Source organism: Xiphophorus couchianus, chromosome 22 (genome assembly GCF_001444195.1).
Source record: "Xiphophorus couchianus chromosome 22, X_couchianus-1.0, whole genome shotgun sequence".
NCBI lineage: Eukaryota > Metazoa > Chordata > Actinopteri > Cyprinodontiformes > Poeciliidae > Xiphophorus > Xiphophorus couchianus.
The window spans coordinates 6,965,354-6,979,724 of record NC_040249.1 but is presented as its reverse complement, the minus strand read 5'-3'; the positions used below and the strand labels follow the sequence as shown (position 1 = coordinate 6,979,724).

Below are 14,371 nucleotides of genomic sequence, written 5' to 3'. Positions count from 1 at the left end.
CAAACAATGTAAAGAAAAAAAAAAAGAACAAAATCTAGAGTTACCTCTCATTTCTTTATCCTGACCAAGACATAACCCATTTCAGGTTTGCTAATAGAGTCCAGCAGATTTTTAAAATACATCTTTTGCTATTAAATGGCTTCATGATTCCATCAGAGCTTCCAATGTTTTTTGGAAGAGAAACTTGTCCCACAGCATCTATATATGAATTCCTGTCATGTTGTCACAACATGCTGAAAGACCTTTGTTTCTTTTTGACACCACAAATAGAAAATATGAAAAAAAAAAGTTTAGAAAAAATTACATTTTGCATATTGGAAGAAAGCTATTAAGAAATCCAGAAAACAATAAATATGTGAAAATTAAAATGAACGTGTAAATGAATAAACTCACATTACATTATACAAATAACTGGAGTTTATTGAGCAGTTGAATTGCTATTACCAAAGTTATATATTGAAGTACTGAAGCAAAGAGTGGAATCTCTCAACGGGATTTGCCAATTGTAATTTCAGGATGCATGCCATACCAAAAAGGCCTTTTCTGTCCTAACATCACAAACATAACCATTTAAAATTTTGCTGGGCAACAGATGGTCTAGATCACAGGTGTCAAACTCCAGTCCTCAAGGGCCGCAGTCCTGCAACTTGAGATGTGCCTTTGCTGCAGCACACCTGAATAGAATAACGAGGTCATTAGCAAGGCTCTGGAGAACTGATCTACACAAGGAGGAGGTAATTAAGCCATTTCATTCCAGTGTTTTGTACCTGTGGAATATATAAAAAACTGAAGGACAGCGGCCCTTGAGGACTGGAGTTTGACACCCCTGGTCTAGATGGATTTTGCATGAAACAAAGGATGAATGCTGAGTGTGGAAAAGCAGTCATGCCCACTATTAAGTGTGGAGGATCTGTGAAGATGTGGCTCTGTTTCTATTCCAAAAGGCATGAAAACATCATCATCATGGCATTTAGTCTTTCAACCACATAATACTGTGTTGCTAAATCAACACAGAATTAATTTATAAGACACAAATTTAGTTTTCTTCCAGCAATTAGTGGTCACCATCCTCCCCAAACCTATATAGAAATAAAAAAAATAGAGACATGGTGTAAAGAGGAATATCTCTCTCTGTGTGCTCCAACTTATCCTGTTGGAATAATGGGGGCGGGGCTGTTAAAATTATTAACAGCAGGGTTATAAACAATTGTGCCAGCAATTATTTTGTTCAAAATTTTTATTTTAACACATGGTCTTTTTCCCCTTGATTAATTATGCTTAAGTCAAAAGGGAAGATTTGTCTAAAACTTTCAGCGTGAGACTATGCAACTACAATAAAACCTCAATTTATTTTAAGGCTTTTGACACATCTTTATTGGGGCACATCAAAAATGCATTCGGTACTGTACACTTATCATACCTTGTCAGAGAATTTAGATGCTTAGTCTCTCTTACAGTATATTTGTTATCACCAGTTCCAGTCAATGAAAATTTCTCAGGGCCAGAACAGACAAGCTAAAAGTTTAAAGCTTACTTGGGCCGTTTGATGGAAGATTTCATATTTTAGGTTTTATACAATATAATCCATCACCCAGGAATACACAGATACCTTAGTATTTATTGATGACTTTGAAGCAGCACAAGAATACATCAAAGACAATGAGGCAAGCCACTAGAAATTTCACACTGCTTCATGCGAAAGCAGAACACAAAGACAAACACAGACTTTGAATTTAGCATCTTCAGATCGTTTCCACCTGTGTTTATTAGTTTGTACAAAATGCAGCTCTGCAGATGCATGCTGCGAATCCCTACGTCTCAGATCTTCTCTCATTATTGCCCCATCTGCTTCTGTTGCATCTTTGGCTCAGTCTCCTTTGTTGTTTTTATAATGACTTTCTGTCATCTCAAACCTTGCCCATCCATTGTACCTGGGCACAGGCAAAAAAAAAAAAAGAAGAAGCATTTGGATGACTGGCATGTCATTGTGATGATCTGCAACGAGGAACAAAATGACAAGAGCACAAAAGTTGTTTTATAAATGTTATGAACTTTTGCTGGTGTGTGCATCCTTCCCTAATTCTTGCCATCCACTTGCATTGCTAAAGTGGAGTTTGTATGTGACCACTTTTTTCTTCAAGAGAACATTTCCTCTTTTTTTTTTTTTTGTTTTGTTGCAAAATGCCTCCTGGCAACAATCAAATGGCTTGAGCTCTTGGTCTCTTTACAGCATGTCCGGGGCTGATGCACTTTCCCGTAAACCGGGACAACTTGTGAGCCTCCTCTAGGGGGCAGCAGCTCAGCATTCCTTTCTGGTCTTCACCATCTTGCTGGCATACTTGATGGGGATCCCCCAGCGTCTCATTAGATACACATCAAACACATAGGCCACTCCTGGCTCCAGGCCCCCAATCACAGCTGTAGTGACGGCCCGTCGAGGATTCAGCTCTTGGAAATACTTGCAGAGAACCCTTTCGGTGTCAGAGCGAGACTCTGGGCCCAGACAGGGTGCGGTCAGAGCTGATGCTCCCCCAGTTTCTGCATCAAAGCCACTGAGCTTTCTGTGGTATACACAGTACAGACTTCTTTCCTCTGTTCCCATCCAGGCCAGGGTGACGCTGTTGCAACCTCGCAGCCGGTTGAAAGATTTTATCTGCAAGGTGGACGGTAGAGATGGGACCCCTCTGCGATGGTAGGCGGATGAAACTTGCATTTTGACCGAAGCTTTCAGAGCTGCTAGTCGCTCTGCGTCTTTAACAGAAGTTACTCTCCTAGTTGCAGTTCCTTCTTGTTGCAAGTGGATAAGATAGGAAGGGCTTCCTTGTAGCCAAATGTGGATTAACTCTGTTTCCACACCCTGAGTGGTCAAAACCTGTCCCTTACTGGAGACAGTTACCTTCATCTTTTCACCCCCACCACAGCTCTGCAAGGTGAGGAGGCCACTCTGCTGCCATCCCCGAGGACGGAAACTGAAGTACTGCTGCGAGTCTGAGCCTCCGTCCTGAAAGGTTACCCACCTTAGCTCTCCTTCTCTCAGAGGCACGACTGCAGCTCGGGCTTCCTCATGCGTCCGCGCAGAAGCCCCCTTGTACGCTGCGCTGGTCCCATTCACCTTATCTAACACAAAAACGTCAAAGTAATATGAGGTGTCAGGCAGGAGCTCAGAGACCGTGCAAACGTTCTCCGTCCCCTGACACACGCACTGAAGATTATCAAAATCATCTGCAAGTGAAGACGGCAGACTCTGGGACTCGGGATAACTCTCCCACTGCTCCCACCACCACTCTTTTAAGATTGGCCATGGTGTTGCTTGTCTCTTTTTCTCCTTCTTGCCTTGACTCTGATCTTTCTCCCCTCTCTCCCTCTTTTGAGCAGCACAGAGGCTGGGGTAGTTTTGCAGAGAGTTAACAAGCAAGCAATAATCGTAATCGTTTTTCGCCTTTGGGAGGCTTGTTATGGAGGAACTGGGCTGCCAGCTGAGGGTGACACTGGTCATACCAACTCCTAACGTGTGAACTCGTGGGTCAGCTGGTAGTCGAGGGAATATTCCTGAAGGCCCTTGGCCTTCTTGGAGGAAAACTGTAGCTCTGGTGCTTTGCTGTTTTGAACGCAGCCTCACGACGTAGACAGAAGCGCTGAGATGTGAAGGGCTGTTGTAGGTGTCCACTGTATCACCGGTGAAGCTGTGGATTTTCTCTTCTGTGCCAGGGCCTCGCCACCACACCTCAGGCGTGCTTTTCTTGGTGCTCCCTGGAAGGAAAGAACATGAGTATTTAATTCTACATTGAAGTCAAACTCATCTCGAAAACAGATTTGCTTGTTTTGAACCAAATCATCGCTTTAACTTACTTAACTATGCGCATCAACACTAAATAATTAAGACTGGTGAGATCTTCAAGGAAAGGAAATTACATTGAGCTGAACTTGCGCTACCCATCCCTGACAATTTCTGAAAATATTAAAGAGCCTTTGGATTTTCAACAAATACTTTTTGCAACTTTACCTCCATAAATCTTAAAAATACAACCCAGCACTGCCTACAGTGGTTTGTAAAAGTATGTATACTGTACTCTTTAAATATATTCATATTTTGTTATATTACAACCACATCTGTGTCTTATTAGGATTTTATGGGATAGGTCGTAACAAGGTAGAGCACAATTGTGAAGCAGAAAGCAAGGAAAATGTGGGTTTAATCATTTTTTATGAAGGTAATGTAAACAAAAGTTTGTTTCTCTACTAGGTTTGCTCTTCAAGGGTCTGACATTTTTGCCAATTCTTCTATGCAAAATATCTTTTTGCACATCAATTATCAAGTGTTGCCACAGATTGGAATTGACTGGGACGTTCCAACACATGATTAAACTATCATTGAAGTTGTTCCATTGTAGCTCCGGGTGTGTGTTTTAGGTTGTTGTCTCGCCAAAAGTCAACTCTCTAGCCAAGTCACTGTAAAGATTTTACAGTGTTTTTTCCAGCTTTGGCCTCTTTAGCTTTATCTTGTTCCCATTAATTCTAAGTAAGTTTCCTGTCACTGCACAAGCAAAGCACACAGATCAGTGTTGTTATCCATATTTAGTAGTGAGAATCTTTTGATTCTTCCACCTCAGCTGTAGATATCAGGCTGCTTGTCCAGTGTAACCATGATCCCCTTGGCTGCTTGTAGTGATTAATGAAGTGAGGCGGGTTGAGTACAAATACATTCTTATTCTTTTCACTTAAGCAGCAAGTGTTTTGTCATAAGAATTTGCATTTAGCTGATGATACTCATATTTTTATCGACAAAATGACTTGTTGCATTAGCGTTAGCAATTGCCTACAGGAGTAAATCTGACATATTCCTAATAAATTGTGTGCAAAGCAACCCTGGTCGATGATTTCTCTTTCTTTAGCTAGCATGTGTATTAGCATCCTATTGTGTGAAAATTTTGACTGTTTCTCTCCAGTCTAAAGATTTTGGCAAAATTATGTTTTATAGATGATTGTAACCTGAAATCTCTACCCTAAAAATAATAATTTTAGCTGGACACTGAGTTTGAAATATCTATCTGTCTGTCTGTCTATCTAGATTATTATAGGCTGCAGCAGCTTGTTTATCATGACATCAATTTTCTTATTTTCTGTTGTTGCTGAATTGCCTTTTATAAAAATCCATTTATCTGTTATGTTTGTTGTGCTTGTATCCAAAGGTGGGTAAAGGAAATACAATAGCTGAATTCAATCAAACAATCAAACTCTGCACATATCCATATAATACCTACTTATGTTATGAAACCAAAGGGCCAAACCCTCTTCAAATTGCACACAACTCATAACCTAGATGTAGAAAACTCCTCTGCATTTAATTAATGAACAGCCGCATAAAATGTCGAATGCCACTTCAAAGATTACTGCCTTTCATTCAGACAAAATTGTTTTTGTTGTGAACTATGCAAGCTCCTCATCTGAAAGATGCAATGGACGAACGCACACACACACACACACACACACAAAAGCAAAACAACACCAGTTGTTTTCTCAGTTTATGTCTCCTGGAGCTGAAAAATCCCTCCTCAGTTGAGACCAAATGTTACAGAATCAAAGTGAATAATTCACGGCTGGCGATGGAGACCCACAAGCTCAGAGTCTGAATGATTTATGTGTCATTTTAGAACTTCATAATGTAATCTTTGTATGTGGGAAAGCTGGCTCAGGTAACCTTTGCAGGTTACCAGACACACTTGCACAAAACAAAAACAAACATGTTTTTTGTGTCCAACCAAAAGGATGTTCAGTGTTCATTGGTGCCTGTTCAGTACCAAAGGATGATTTATTCTTGGTTTGTTTTGAATTCCTTGATTGCAGATCGAATCCAATGTGCAATTATGTTGCGAGTTTAATCAACACATTTGTTTACAGAATCTTGCTGGGTTGGAGAGCCCAGTAGTATGTCCTTGCTCTAGAAGTATTTAAATTAAACAGAGTGTAGCTGTTTTCAGTGTATGTTTTATGATGCCTCAAAAATAAGAACTCGGAGTCAAAAATATACAACAGATATGGTATCGCAATCAATGGCCCTTTCTGACTTTGAAAGAATACATAGCACTTTAATATATGTTTATCTTTACTCCTGTTGTCAACTTGAACACTTGGGTAAAATTTACTGACAAGAGCCTAAGATTCTTTTTTTAAGACAATCACTTTTTAAAACACACAGAAATAACTTGCCTGCCACATAAAGTGGTTGTGATATGTAGCAGTAAACTAAAGCAGATGTGAAATGGGTGGCATTATGTATGTTCCAGGGTCATACTTTCTTTTTATAGAGTAATCAAGTAACTACGTTACCGTCAGTTGTGACAAAAATGCTGTATACGTATATCAAACATAAATTAAAAGAAATTTGAATTTGACGCCTTGACATTGGGCCTTTGTCTCTTTAAGAAGCTCTTACTCTTTCTGACAGTCCACCTTCAGCACGTCATCTCTACAGGCTTCTCATGATGGCATTTACAACCAATCTACTCCTCAGTGATGGGCTGAGGAGTAGATTGGTGTAGACCTGAGTGGGGGGAAGGTGATCAGAAAAGCTGATTTTACACAATGTCCATTACCCCCTTAAAACAATGTCTGTAAAATTCATCTTCATAATCCATACAGTAATGCTGCTTATGAATTCTCCTTCCCAAAGTCACCTCTCTTTTACAATCACAACCGAAGCTAAGATTAGCCACGCCCCCAAATAACCCAGAGAGGATCACGATAATATCTAATTGATTGTCTCAGCTTAGTAAGATTTGGTGATGAACTTCAGGATTTAGGAAAGTGCAGTTTGTTCACTCACATTGCAGGTTTTTGAGCGGTTTGTCCTTCAGAGTGCGAGCGGCCAGGCTCCATTCAATGGGGAGGCTGCAGGGACTCACAGTCACCGACATCGCAGAGGTCTTCTTCTTCAGCGTGAAATATAGCCTGTGAACAGGCAGGAAGAGATAGCCACAGGACTTGGGTTCATTCTTCATGGGACACGTCAAAAGAGATAACATCTTATTTCAATTCAGCTGCAGAGGTGAGATATTACCCAGTGACTTTTGTGTGCAATAGAGTTCTTTCATTTTGGTGGATGTAGGTTTTAGAGACGTTAGGCTGGTTTCTTCTAAATTTATTGACCAAAGCTTGATTTGATTTTCTACTTACATTGTTTCCTACATCCAAATTAGTCATTATTTTGCAGGAGGTCTAGACTGAGAATCAGATGTAGCCATTAATATCAGTAGCAAGTAATTAAATTCACAATCAACCAGAATGCTGTGTATGTTGATGCCACTTTAAAACAAAGCAATGCTTTATTCTAATTTATGTACAGTTAGTTTTACTTAATGAGAATTCATAACTGCGTCGGTGAGTCCTAATAAATATTTGTTATCTTTAAGCAGAAACACAATCATTTATGATCTCGGCCAGATGCCGGCTATTTGCAAACAGATGTGCGACAATGTCATTTTCAAGGGCATTGTCCACTGTTAATCACTTGTTTAACAGTGATTAATTTCTTCAATCAGTGTTTCTCTCCCAATATTTGCCATGCGGTTCAGCATGACTGCACCGGTGGACAGACTGCAGCACACGGGGAGACGTAATTTTCAGCTCCCGCCTTTCAGAAAGCAAAGCGGGAGCTCTGTGATGAGACGTTCGGGCCAAACGAGCTGCGAGCTGTTTTCTCTTCCACAAAGACGGATGGTTGTCAACGTGTGACTGAAGGAAGGACAGAATTTGTGAGCCCTTTTCTTTAATAAAACAACAACGAAAGACATATCTAAGAGTGAGGAAGCGAGAAGAGATCTCTTTAAGCTAGTTTTGTTGTTGAGGAATAAGAAGTGCTTCCCCTTCAAAAGCGTTAAGCATGAAAATTGTATCAGGTAAATGGCTGAACAGGGATTACATTATTCAACTTGACAACATAGAAAAATTTTATCCACGTTAGATTTGAATTACCAAAAAATACACACATCAAGTAAAAAGTAAAAAAAACCAAAACGAAACAAAAGAAAAGAAAAAACAGAGGGCTCCAGCTTGGCTGTGCATTTGCTTAATTTTTTTGTACTACAAATGAAATATTTTGGAGCCTGAGGATGATGTTCTAGCAAAACAAATTCAAAGACCCAAACTTTTTTCCTACATTATATAATCTGGTAGGCTTCATTAGCAAATGCAGTGATCAACAGCAGGCCGGACTATTTAACAGTTGCAGTCAGGCAAATTAAGTTAATTTGATTTAGAAATTCAATTTGATAAGTAAAACACTCTATATAGGTTTAATTACACACAGACTGATGTTTTCATGGCTATATTACTCTTAATTATGATGATTTTCTACCTACAGTTAAGACATTTTATTAGATCTGACAAACAAAAAGAAAAAAATTAATACAGAAATGTGCTCTTAATGAAAAGTATGTCTGCTTAAAACTTGTTATATTCAAAGGGTACTTCTACTCTGACAAACACAGTTTTCTGGCTTTTATTGATCTGCCGTGTTTCAAATAAATAAGGCTTTACAAGAGCCTTTCTTTTCATTACTATAATTCTATTTTTATAGAGAAAGCTGCACAATCCATTCTGGCAGTGTGGTATTGCATCTCTAGAGGCAGAGTGTTATGTTCCTCTCTCATAATTTGTGTAAAACAGTGAGTGACTTTATGTAAATGAGAAGCTTCCTGTGAGAGCGTCCCAGTGCTCTAAACTGAAAACAAAACCAGGCAGTTGTTGATTTTATTTTAAAGACCGACTCGACTGCTACGTAGCTTATTTCCAGCCCCGAGAGATTCCTGACTTCCATTTTGTTGAACAATTTTCATGGTGGAAAAAAACTGGAGAGATCTTGAAATGTTTTATTTATCCAATAGTTGTGTTTATCTGCTGCCTCGTGAAGGAACACCACATGTTTATCATCCTTTGCCACTTTCACTTCTGACAATGAAATGTCCAGTCAGAAGACACTGCTGTGAACACACACTGCATGTCGAAAGAGGTTTGTGATGTTATGGGGCAAATTTAGTGATATCACGTTGAATCTATATGTCATTGTTTGATATTTAGGGAGTTTACATGTTCTTCTGCTATAATGGATTTGGAGTTTATGTAATGTTTGCGTTCTGCCTTGTTTCATATATTTTGGTTTTCAAAGTAGAGGTCATTGACCTGCCCTGTTGACTTATCATTATTATCATATATTTCCTAAATAAGTTTCAGGCTTCTAGTTATTTTTGGCCAGATTTATTTATGTGTACAAGTTTGGATTTTTGCTCTTTTAAACTTTGTTCTTAAGCAGCAATTTTGGTTTGATTGCAACTGCAAAGAGTAAACAAGCTCTCAAATTAGCACACAAAACTTTTCAACTTTTACCAGACAAAACTTAAAATAACCCGACAACGAGATCTCACTTTCTGTTTGTTACAGGCAGTTTCTCAGGGCTGCATTAGAAGGGGGGCACATAAGCACCTTTTTACTTCTCATTTAACAATCCAGAATGAGTTTTTTATTGCATTTTTTGTATGTGCAGGATTTGGTGCCTCCTTGTGTTGAATAGTTTCTGGCAGAGCAATTATTAACTTTCTTATTTTTCTTTACTAGTTGTTAGTTAATTTGTTATTTCATTTTGTTTTGATATTTGACTCAAGGTTTTTTGACTATGAGTTTGTCATTGTGTGTTAAAAGTTAAAGCTGCAGTCTATATATATTTTTTTTCTCCCCTTCAGGGGGTCTTTTTGTGGGCTCTGGTGTCCCTTATATGAAAGTAGGCTGACAGGAAAGGGGGAAGGAGAGGGAGGCAAATGTCCTGGAATCGAACCTGCGACGGCCGCATCGAGGACTCAAGGCCTCCAAACGTGGGTCGCGCTATCCCCTACGCCACCACGGCACGCCCAGCTGCAGTCTACATTTAAGTATGTTGCAAGTTATTTTAAAGAAAGACTCAACAGGAAGGCACCAGAGAATTTTTTTTCCCCTGTAATTTGCTGTTCTCATTGGATGTTGTTTTTCCAAACTCAATGATAGCGGTTTGAATAATTGTGATTTCCATGATTATCCCTAGATGCAACTTCTCAGTCTGCTACAAGGCTGCCAAGAGTGTAGTGAATTGTATCAATTTTGCAACAGGCTGTCATTGGTCCAACAATAACTGAAAAGGTGCATTCCTTTCAAATAGTTTCATTAAAATCCTGAACGTAAAGAAATGGTCAAGAAGTGGCAGGACATGAGAACTTGCAGCATCTTTATATTTTTCTTGAGTAGCAGATAAAACTCCTAAAAGCTGCTGCTTCAATAATTTATTTTTTTTTAAACTTTTGTATCATCTTTGGTGTTGCTGTGAACATTGTTTGACACTAAATGGCCACTTTGGTAAAAGTTCTTTGAGCAATATGTCATATTGCCAGTGTTTTATATGGCCAAACCAAAACCCCCTCTTAGTTTTAAACGATGAACAAATATTTATCGACTGGTTTAAATCAAGTCCGGATTCCTTTTTCTTTGTCAATTGTGTTACCTTCGAGTTCGTCCTTTCAGAAGAGTTACTGTCGTGATCTTCCCCTCTGGTAACCATGTGGTTGGACGAAGTGGCACCTCGTTCTCCGGTGCCAGCGCCGAGTGAACCTGGGGCGTCAAAGATCCCCAAACCAGCATCAAAGTTGCAAAAGGACACCAGGATAACGCCATCGCTGATTCTGCTTCTCCTTCTCCTTCTCCTCTTTTGACCCTTCTTTATTTTCTCGCTGCCTGCACCGCGGCTGGATCTCCCAGGCTCTGAAAATGTGCAACGGAAAGGTCAGGAGCATCAATCAGAGCCCATCACCAACACACACACACACACACACAGCAATGCACTTATTTAAACTTCAGCCGTAGACCCTAAAAGAGCTGCACTGCTTTGCTGATATGAAGAAACATCCCATCCTGTTCACACAGAATTATTCATGTTGAGGATCAGAATTGCTCTGCTTTATTACTCTGGGATTTGTGTGTAGCACAGCTTGACACTCAGTGTAAAAAAAAAAAAAAGATCATCGCACCACTTTTCAAAGTGTGAAGTGGGTAGCTAATACAGCTCAGAAGTTGATGCCTTTATAGCTCTATTTCTATTTTTAGTTGGTGGATTTAAATCAGGTTTATTCTCAAAACATCTTTCATTAGAGGCATTGCGAGGGATAAGCTAACACCACCAGGGGGTGCTTTAATGACTTTTACTGTGTTTTCTTTGCTTTACCAACATTCTATTAGCGTTCAGCTTTCTTCTTTTTTTTTAAATCTATACTGACATGTGGATGTGTGGTTCAGTGACAGTATGTAATTGCAGTCCTCTGTGTGTTTCTTTTTTCCTCTGGAAAAGCACATTTGTTCAAAGTCACGCAGTTTTCACAAAAACACCATCCTTGACTTCACCTAACAAGGTGTATTATGTCACACACACACACACACACCCCCACACACACACACACACACCTACACACACACATAGATCAGAAGACAATCGCTGTGGAATCACGAAGGCAGCTACAGACGGCACATCAGAGGCTCCTGGGCCCCGGGACGCTACGACATTCAAACTCACAAAACAGTCGCTCGGCTACAAAGTCGCTCAGAAGCGCCTCGCTCATTATTTCACAGAGAAGAAGGCAGTGAACGACCCATAAAGCTTTAACGGAGAGAGATGCAGAGGGGGGGAAAAAACAGATTGAAAGGACGGGGAAGCAGAGGGCGGGAGGGATTGTGGAAATGGAGAACAAGTAGAGGATGTTGGATGTAATTACAGGGGAAGAAAGACTGAGATGGTCACAGTGGAAGAAAGTGACACTGAGAATCATAGAGTCCTAATAGCCAGCCAGTGTAGCAGACATATGAAGGCCACTGGTGTCTTCTTCTTCTTTAGCCCCCGTGCCAAATGTCCAGAGCGCCACACATCACCAGACGGCTTCACAACCTCACTCCCCACCCCTCTTTCTCTCTCACACACACACTCCCCCTCATTCAATCTTGATAAAGATGAAGATGCAGAGAAGGCGCTGCCGAGGCCCGTTTCTTCAAAACGCGCCCGCTGATAAAATATGCATACGGCTTCTCTGCAAATTATAGCCAGCTGAATTTTCATAAGGCTGTGGGGGAGAAAAAAAAAAGTCTGGGTCTTTTTGCTTTAAGAGAAGGAGCTTAGTGAACTTAACTACCGCCCTCTATAAATAAATACACACTCCACTTTAAACACAGGCGCTCCTGATGGTGCTTTGATGGTCCTGTTCACTCACAGCTCAGCTTTTTTTTTTTTCAGTTCCCCTCTCTCCATTATGTTTATCCCAGACTCTCAAATGACTGCTTTAATTCTGGATACTGTTTGGGTTTTAATTAACTCTCACATTGCTCTGTTTAACCCCCAAACCCCGAGAGCCAGTGGCTTTTTCTCTCTTTTTGTTTATTTGGAAGTTGATGCAGGCTCAGTTTCAGAAGGAAAAGGTTTATCTGTCTGCACTATGTATTAGTGATCTTCTGTCTTCCTGGACTCCAGCGGGACCATCTGCCTTCTGTTATCTGTGAGCAGGGACAGATTAAATGGCATGGGGTGGTCCCTTCAGTATCCGTTGTCCCCTCTACACACACACATACACGCCCCCGCACACGCACACACACCACCTCAACAAAACTACAACGGGCAAAAAGAGCTGGTCTTTGATTCATTGTGGGGGTTGACGAGATGATGGCTAGGAAACGAGCAATGACCGTGGAGCTTGATTGGATTTCACGGCTAATTTTCCACCTCGCTGCAAGCATGTCTGAATAAATGAATCCTGTTTCTTATTGTCCACACTTTTTTTTTTGGTTGCATATATATACTTGCACATCTTATCCTCCCTGTTACTTTTCCAAAACTTTTTGCTCACCGTAGACACTGTTTCTTGATGATATCTGCAGAAAGACAGACTAAAGCAACCCCTAAACGTCTCCACACTCTGAATAGATCCGGATGAACAGAATCTTGGCAGATAGTTAAAGTACTGTGTGTAACGTTTTAGTGCTTTTCAGCATCATAAAAAAATCACAGACACCCACCCCCCAACCCCCTTCTCCAACGCAACAACAAATGGCTGGAGGAGTTCCTGAACAACTTGCCCGGTGGAAATCTGAGAAGCCGAGGCATTTAAACACACACATTCTGCAAGGACAATGTACATGCATGCATCCCCCTTACCTTTCTCTCAGCTCCCGCTCTCCCTCTGTGGTGCAGGGAATGAGGGATGGGATCAAATGAGAGACAGAGAGAGGATGGAGGAGGAGGAGGAAGAAGAGGTGGAGAAGGGTGGGGATGAGAGCTGGTTGCGAGGAGAGGAGGAGCAACAAGCAGGTTGTTGTCAGGGGAGTTCCACTGACTCCTTCTCCCATGAGGCCCCCCCCCCCGGTCCTGTAGTTCAGAAGGTGTCTCTTCCCAGCTCTTTTCGTGGGACAGCCCAGGTGTGCCTTCAGGGCTGTCCCACGCATCCTCCTCTCTCCCTCCTCACTCTTTCTCTCCTTCACACACACACGGAGGCTCGTCCCGCTAAACGCCGTGTGAATGTCACCCGGTCGGCAAGGCCTCCGTCCTCCTCCCTCCCCTCCTGTTGTTTTCCCACTTGTTCCCCACCTCCTCCCTGTTTGCGAGCACGGCGGCTCACTTGCAATTCAAATGGGGCTCCATGTGCGACCGTGTGTGCGTTTATGTGGCTCTGAAAACGTGCAACAGGGATGAGTTTGTGGCGGCTGTGAGGGTTATGGGGGGGCGGGAGGGCGGGGGCTTTGGAGAGGAGAGGAAATATTATCAGGAGAGGCATTAAGGAAGAGACAGCTGATGTGAACGTTAAGCGGTCATTCAATGGCCCGCCGCTGATGGTTGACCGGTGAGCATGTTGTGATAGATTCTCGTTGAACCGAATAGGCGACAGGTGTGTGGAAATAACACGGCTGAAGAGAGACAGAGAGAAAAATAAAATACAATAAAAAAATAAACAAGAAACAGCCCAGACTGAAACCTAAGGGCTATTTAGAGAGGGCAGTTACCTGGTCAGCTTCTTCACCATGCAGTCAGTACTTGAGTTCAATGGTAAAATAATAAAAAATAACAATAAGTGGTACAAATATGTATGTATATGGAGATCTTAAGGATATGTTTAACTCATCCTGTTCAACCTAAAATGTATTCATCAATTTATTGAAAACCCTGACGGTTTAAATGTATTCAAGTAATTAGGCCCGAGCAGCAAAGCGCTGCGAAGGCCTATTGTATCTGTGTTGTTTATTATTATTATTATTATTCTGCCCCCCCAAAGAGGCGCCTTTTTGGGGGCTTTATCATATTCAAAAACTCACCAAACTTGGC

At 41.1% G+C, this 14,371-nt stretch overlaps 1 protein-coding gene across 1 annotated transcript; it reads right to left on the bottom strand.

Moving 5' to 3' along the window:
• Positions 1-1,598: 1,598 nt before the first annotated feature.
• Positions 1,599-13,526, bottom strand: ndnfl (neuron-derived neurotrophic factor, like). The gene is made up of 4 exons (XM_028007755.1): positions 13,211-13,526; positions 10,523-10,779; positions 6,824-6,948; positions 1,599-3,750 (listed from the first exon to the last, which is right to left on the bottom strand). Exons 2-4 carry the CDS (start codon positions 10,690-10,692, stop codon positions 2,300-2,302), a joined length of 1,746 nt encoding a protein of 581 aa, XP_027863556.1. The 5' UTR covers positions 10,693-10,779; positions 13,211-13,526; the 3' UTR covers positions 1,599-2,299.
• Between the last annotated feature and the right edge of the window lie 845 nt (positions 13,527-14,371).

Excerpts from the sequence above, each read along its gene's own strand:
- ndnfl (XM_028007755.1), bottom strand. The coding sequence starts at position 10,692 with ATGGCGTTATCCTGGTGTCCTTTTGCAACTTTGATGCTGGTTTGGGGA. Across the intron at positions 6,949-10,522 it reads CTGAAAGGACGAACTCGAAG|GCTATATTTCACGCTGAAGA; the intron begins GTAACACAATTG and ends GCCTGTTCACAG. Across the intron at positions 3,751-6,823 it reads ACCGCTCAAAAACCTGCAAT|GGAGCACCAAGAAAAGCACG; the intron begins GTGAGTGAACAA and ends CTTTCCTTCCAG.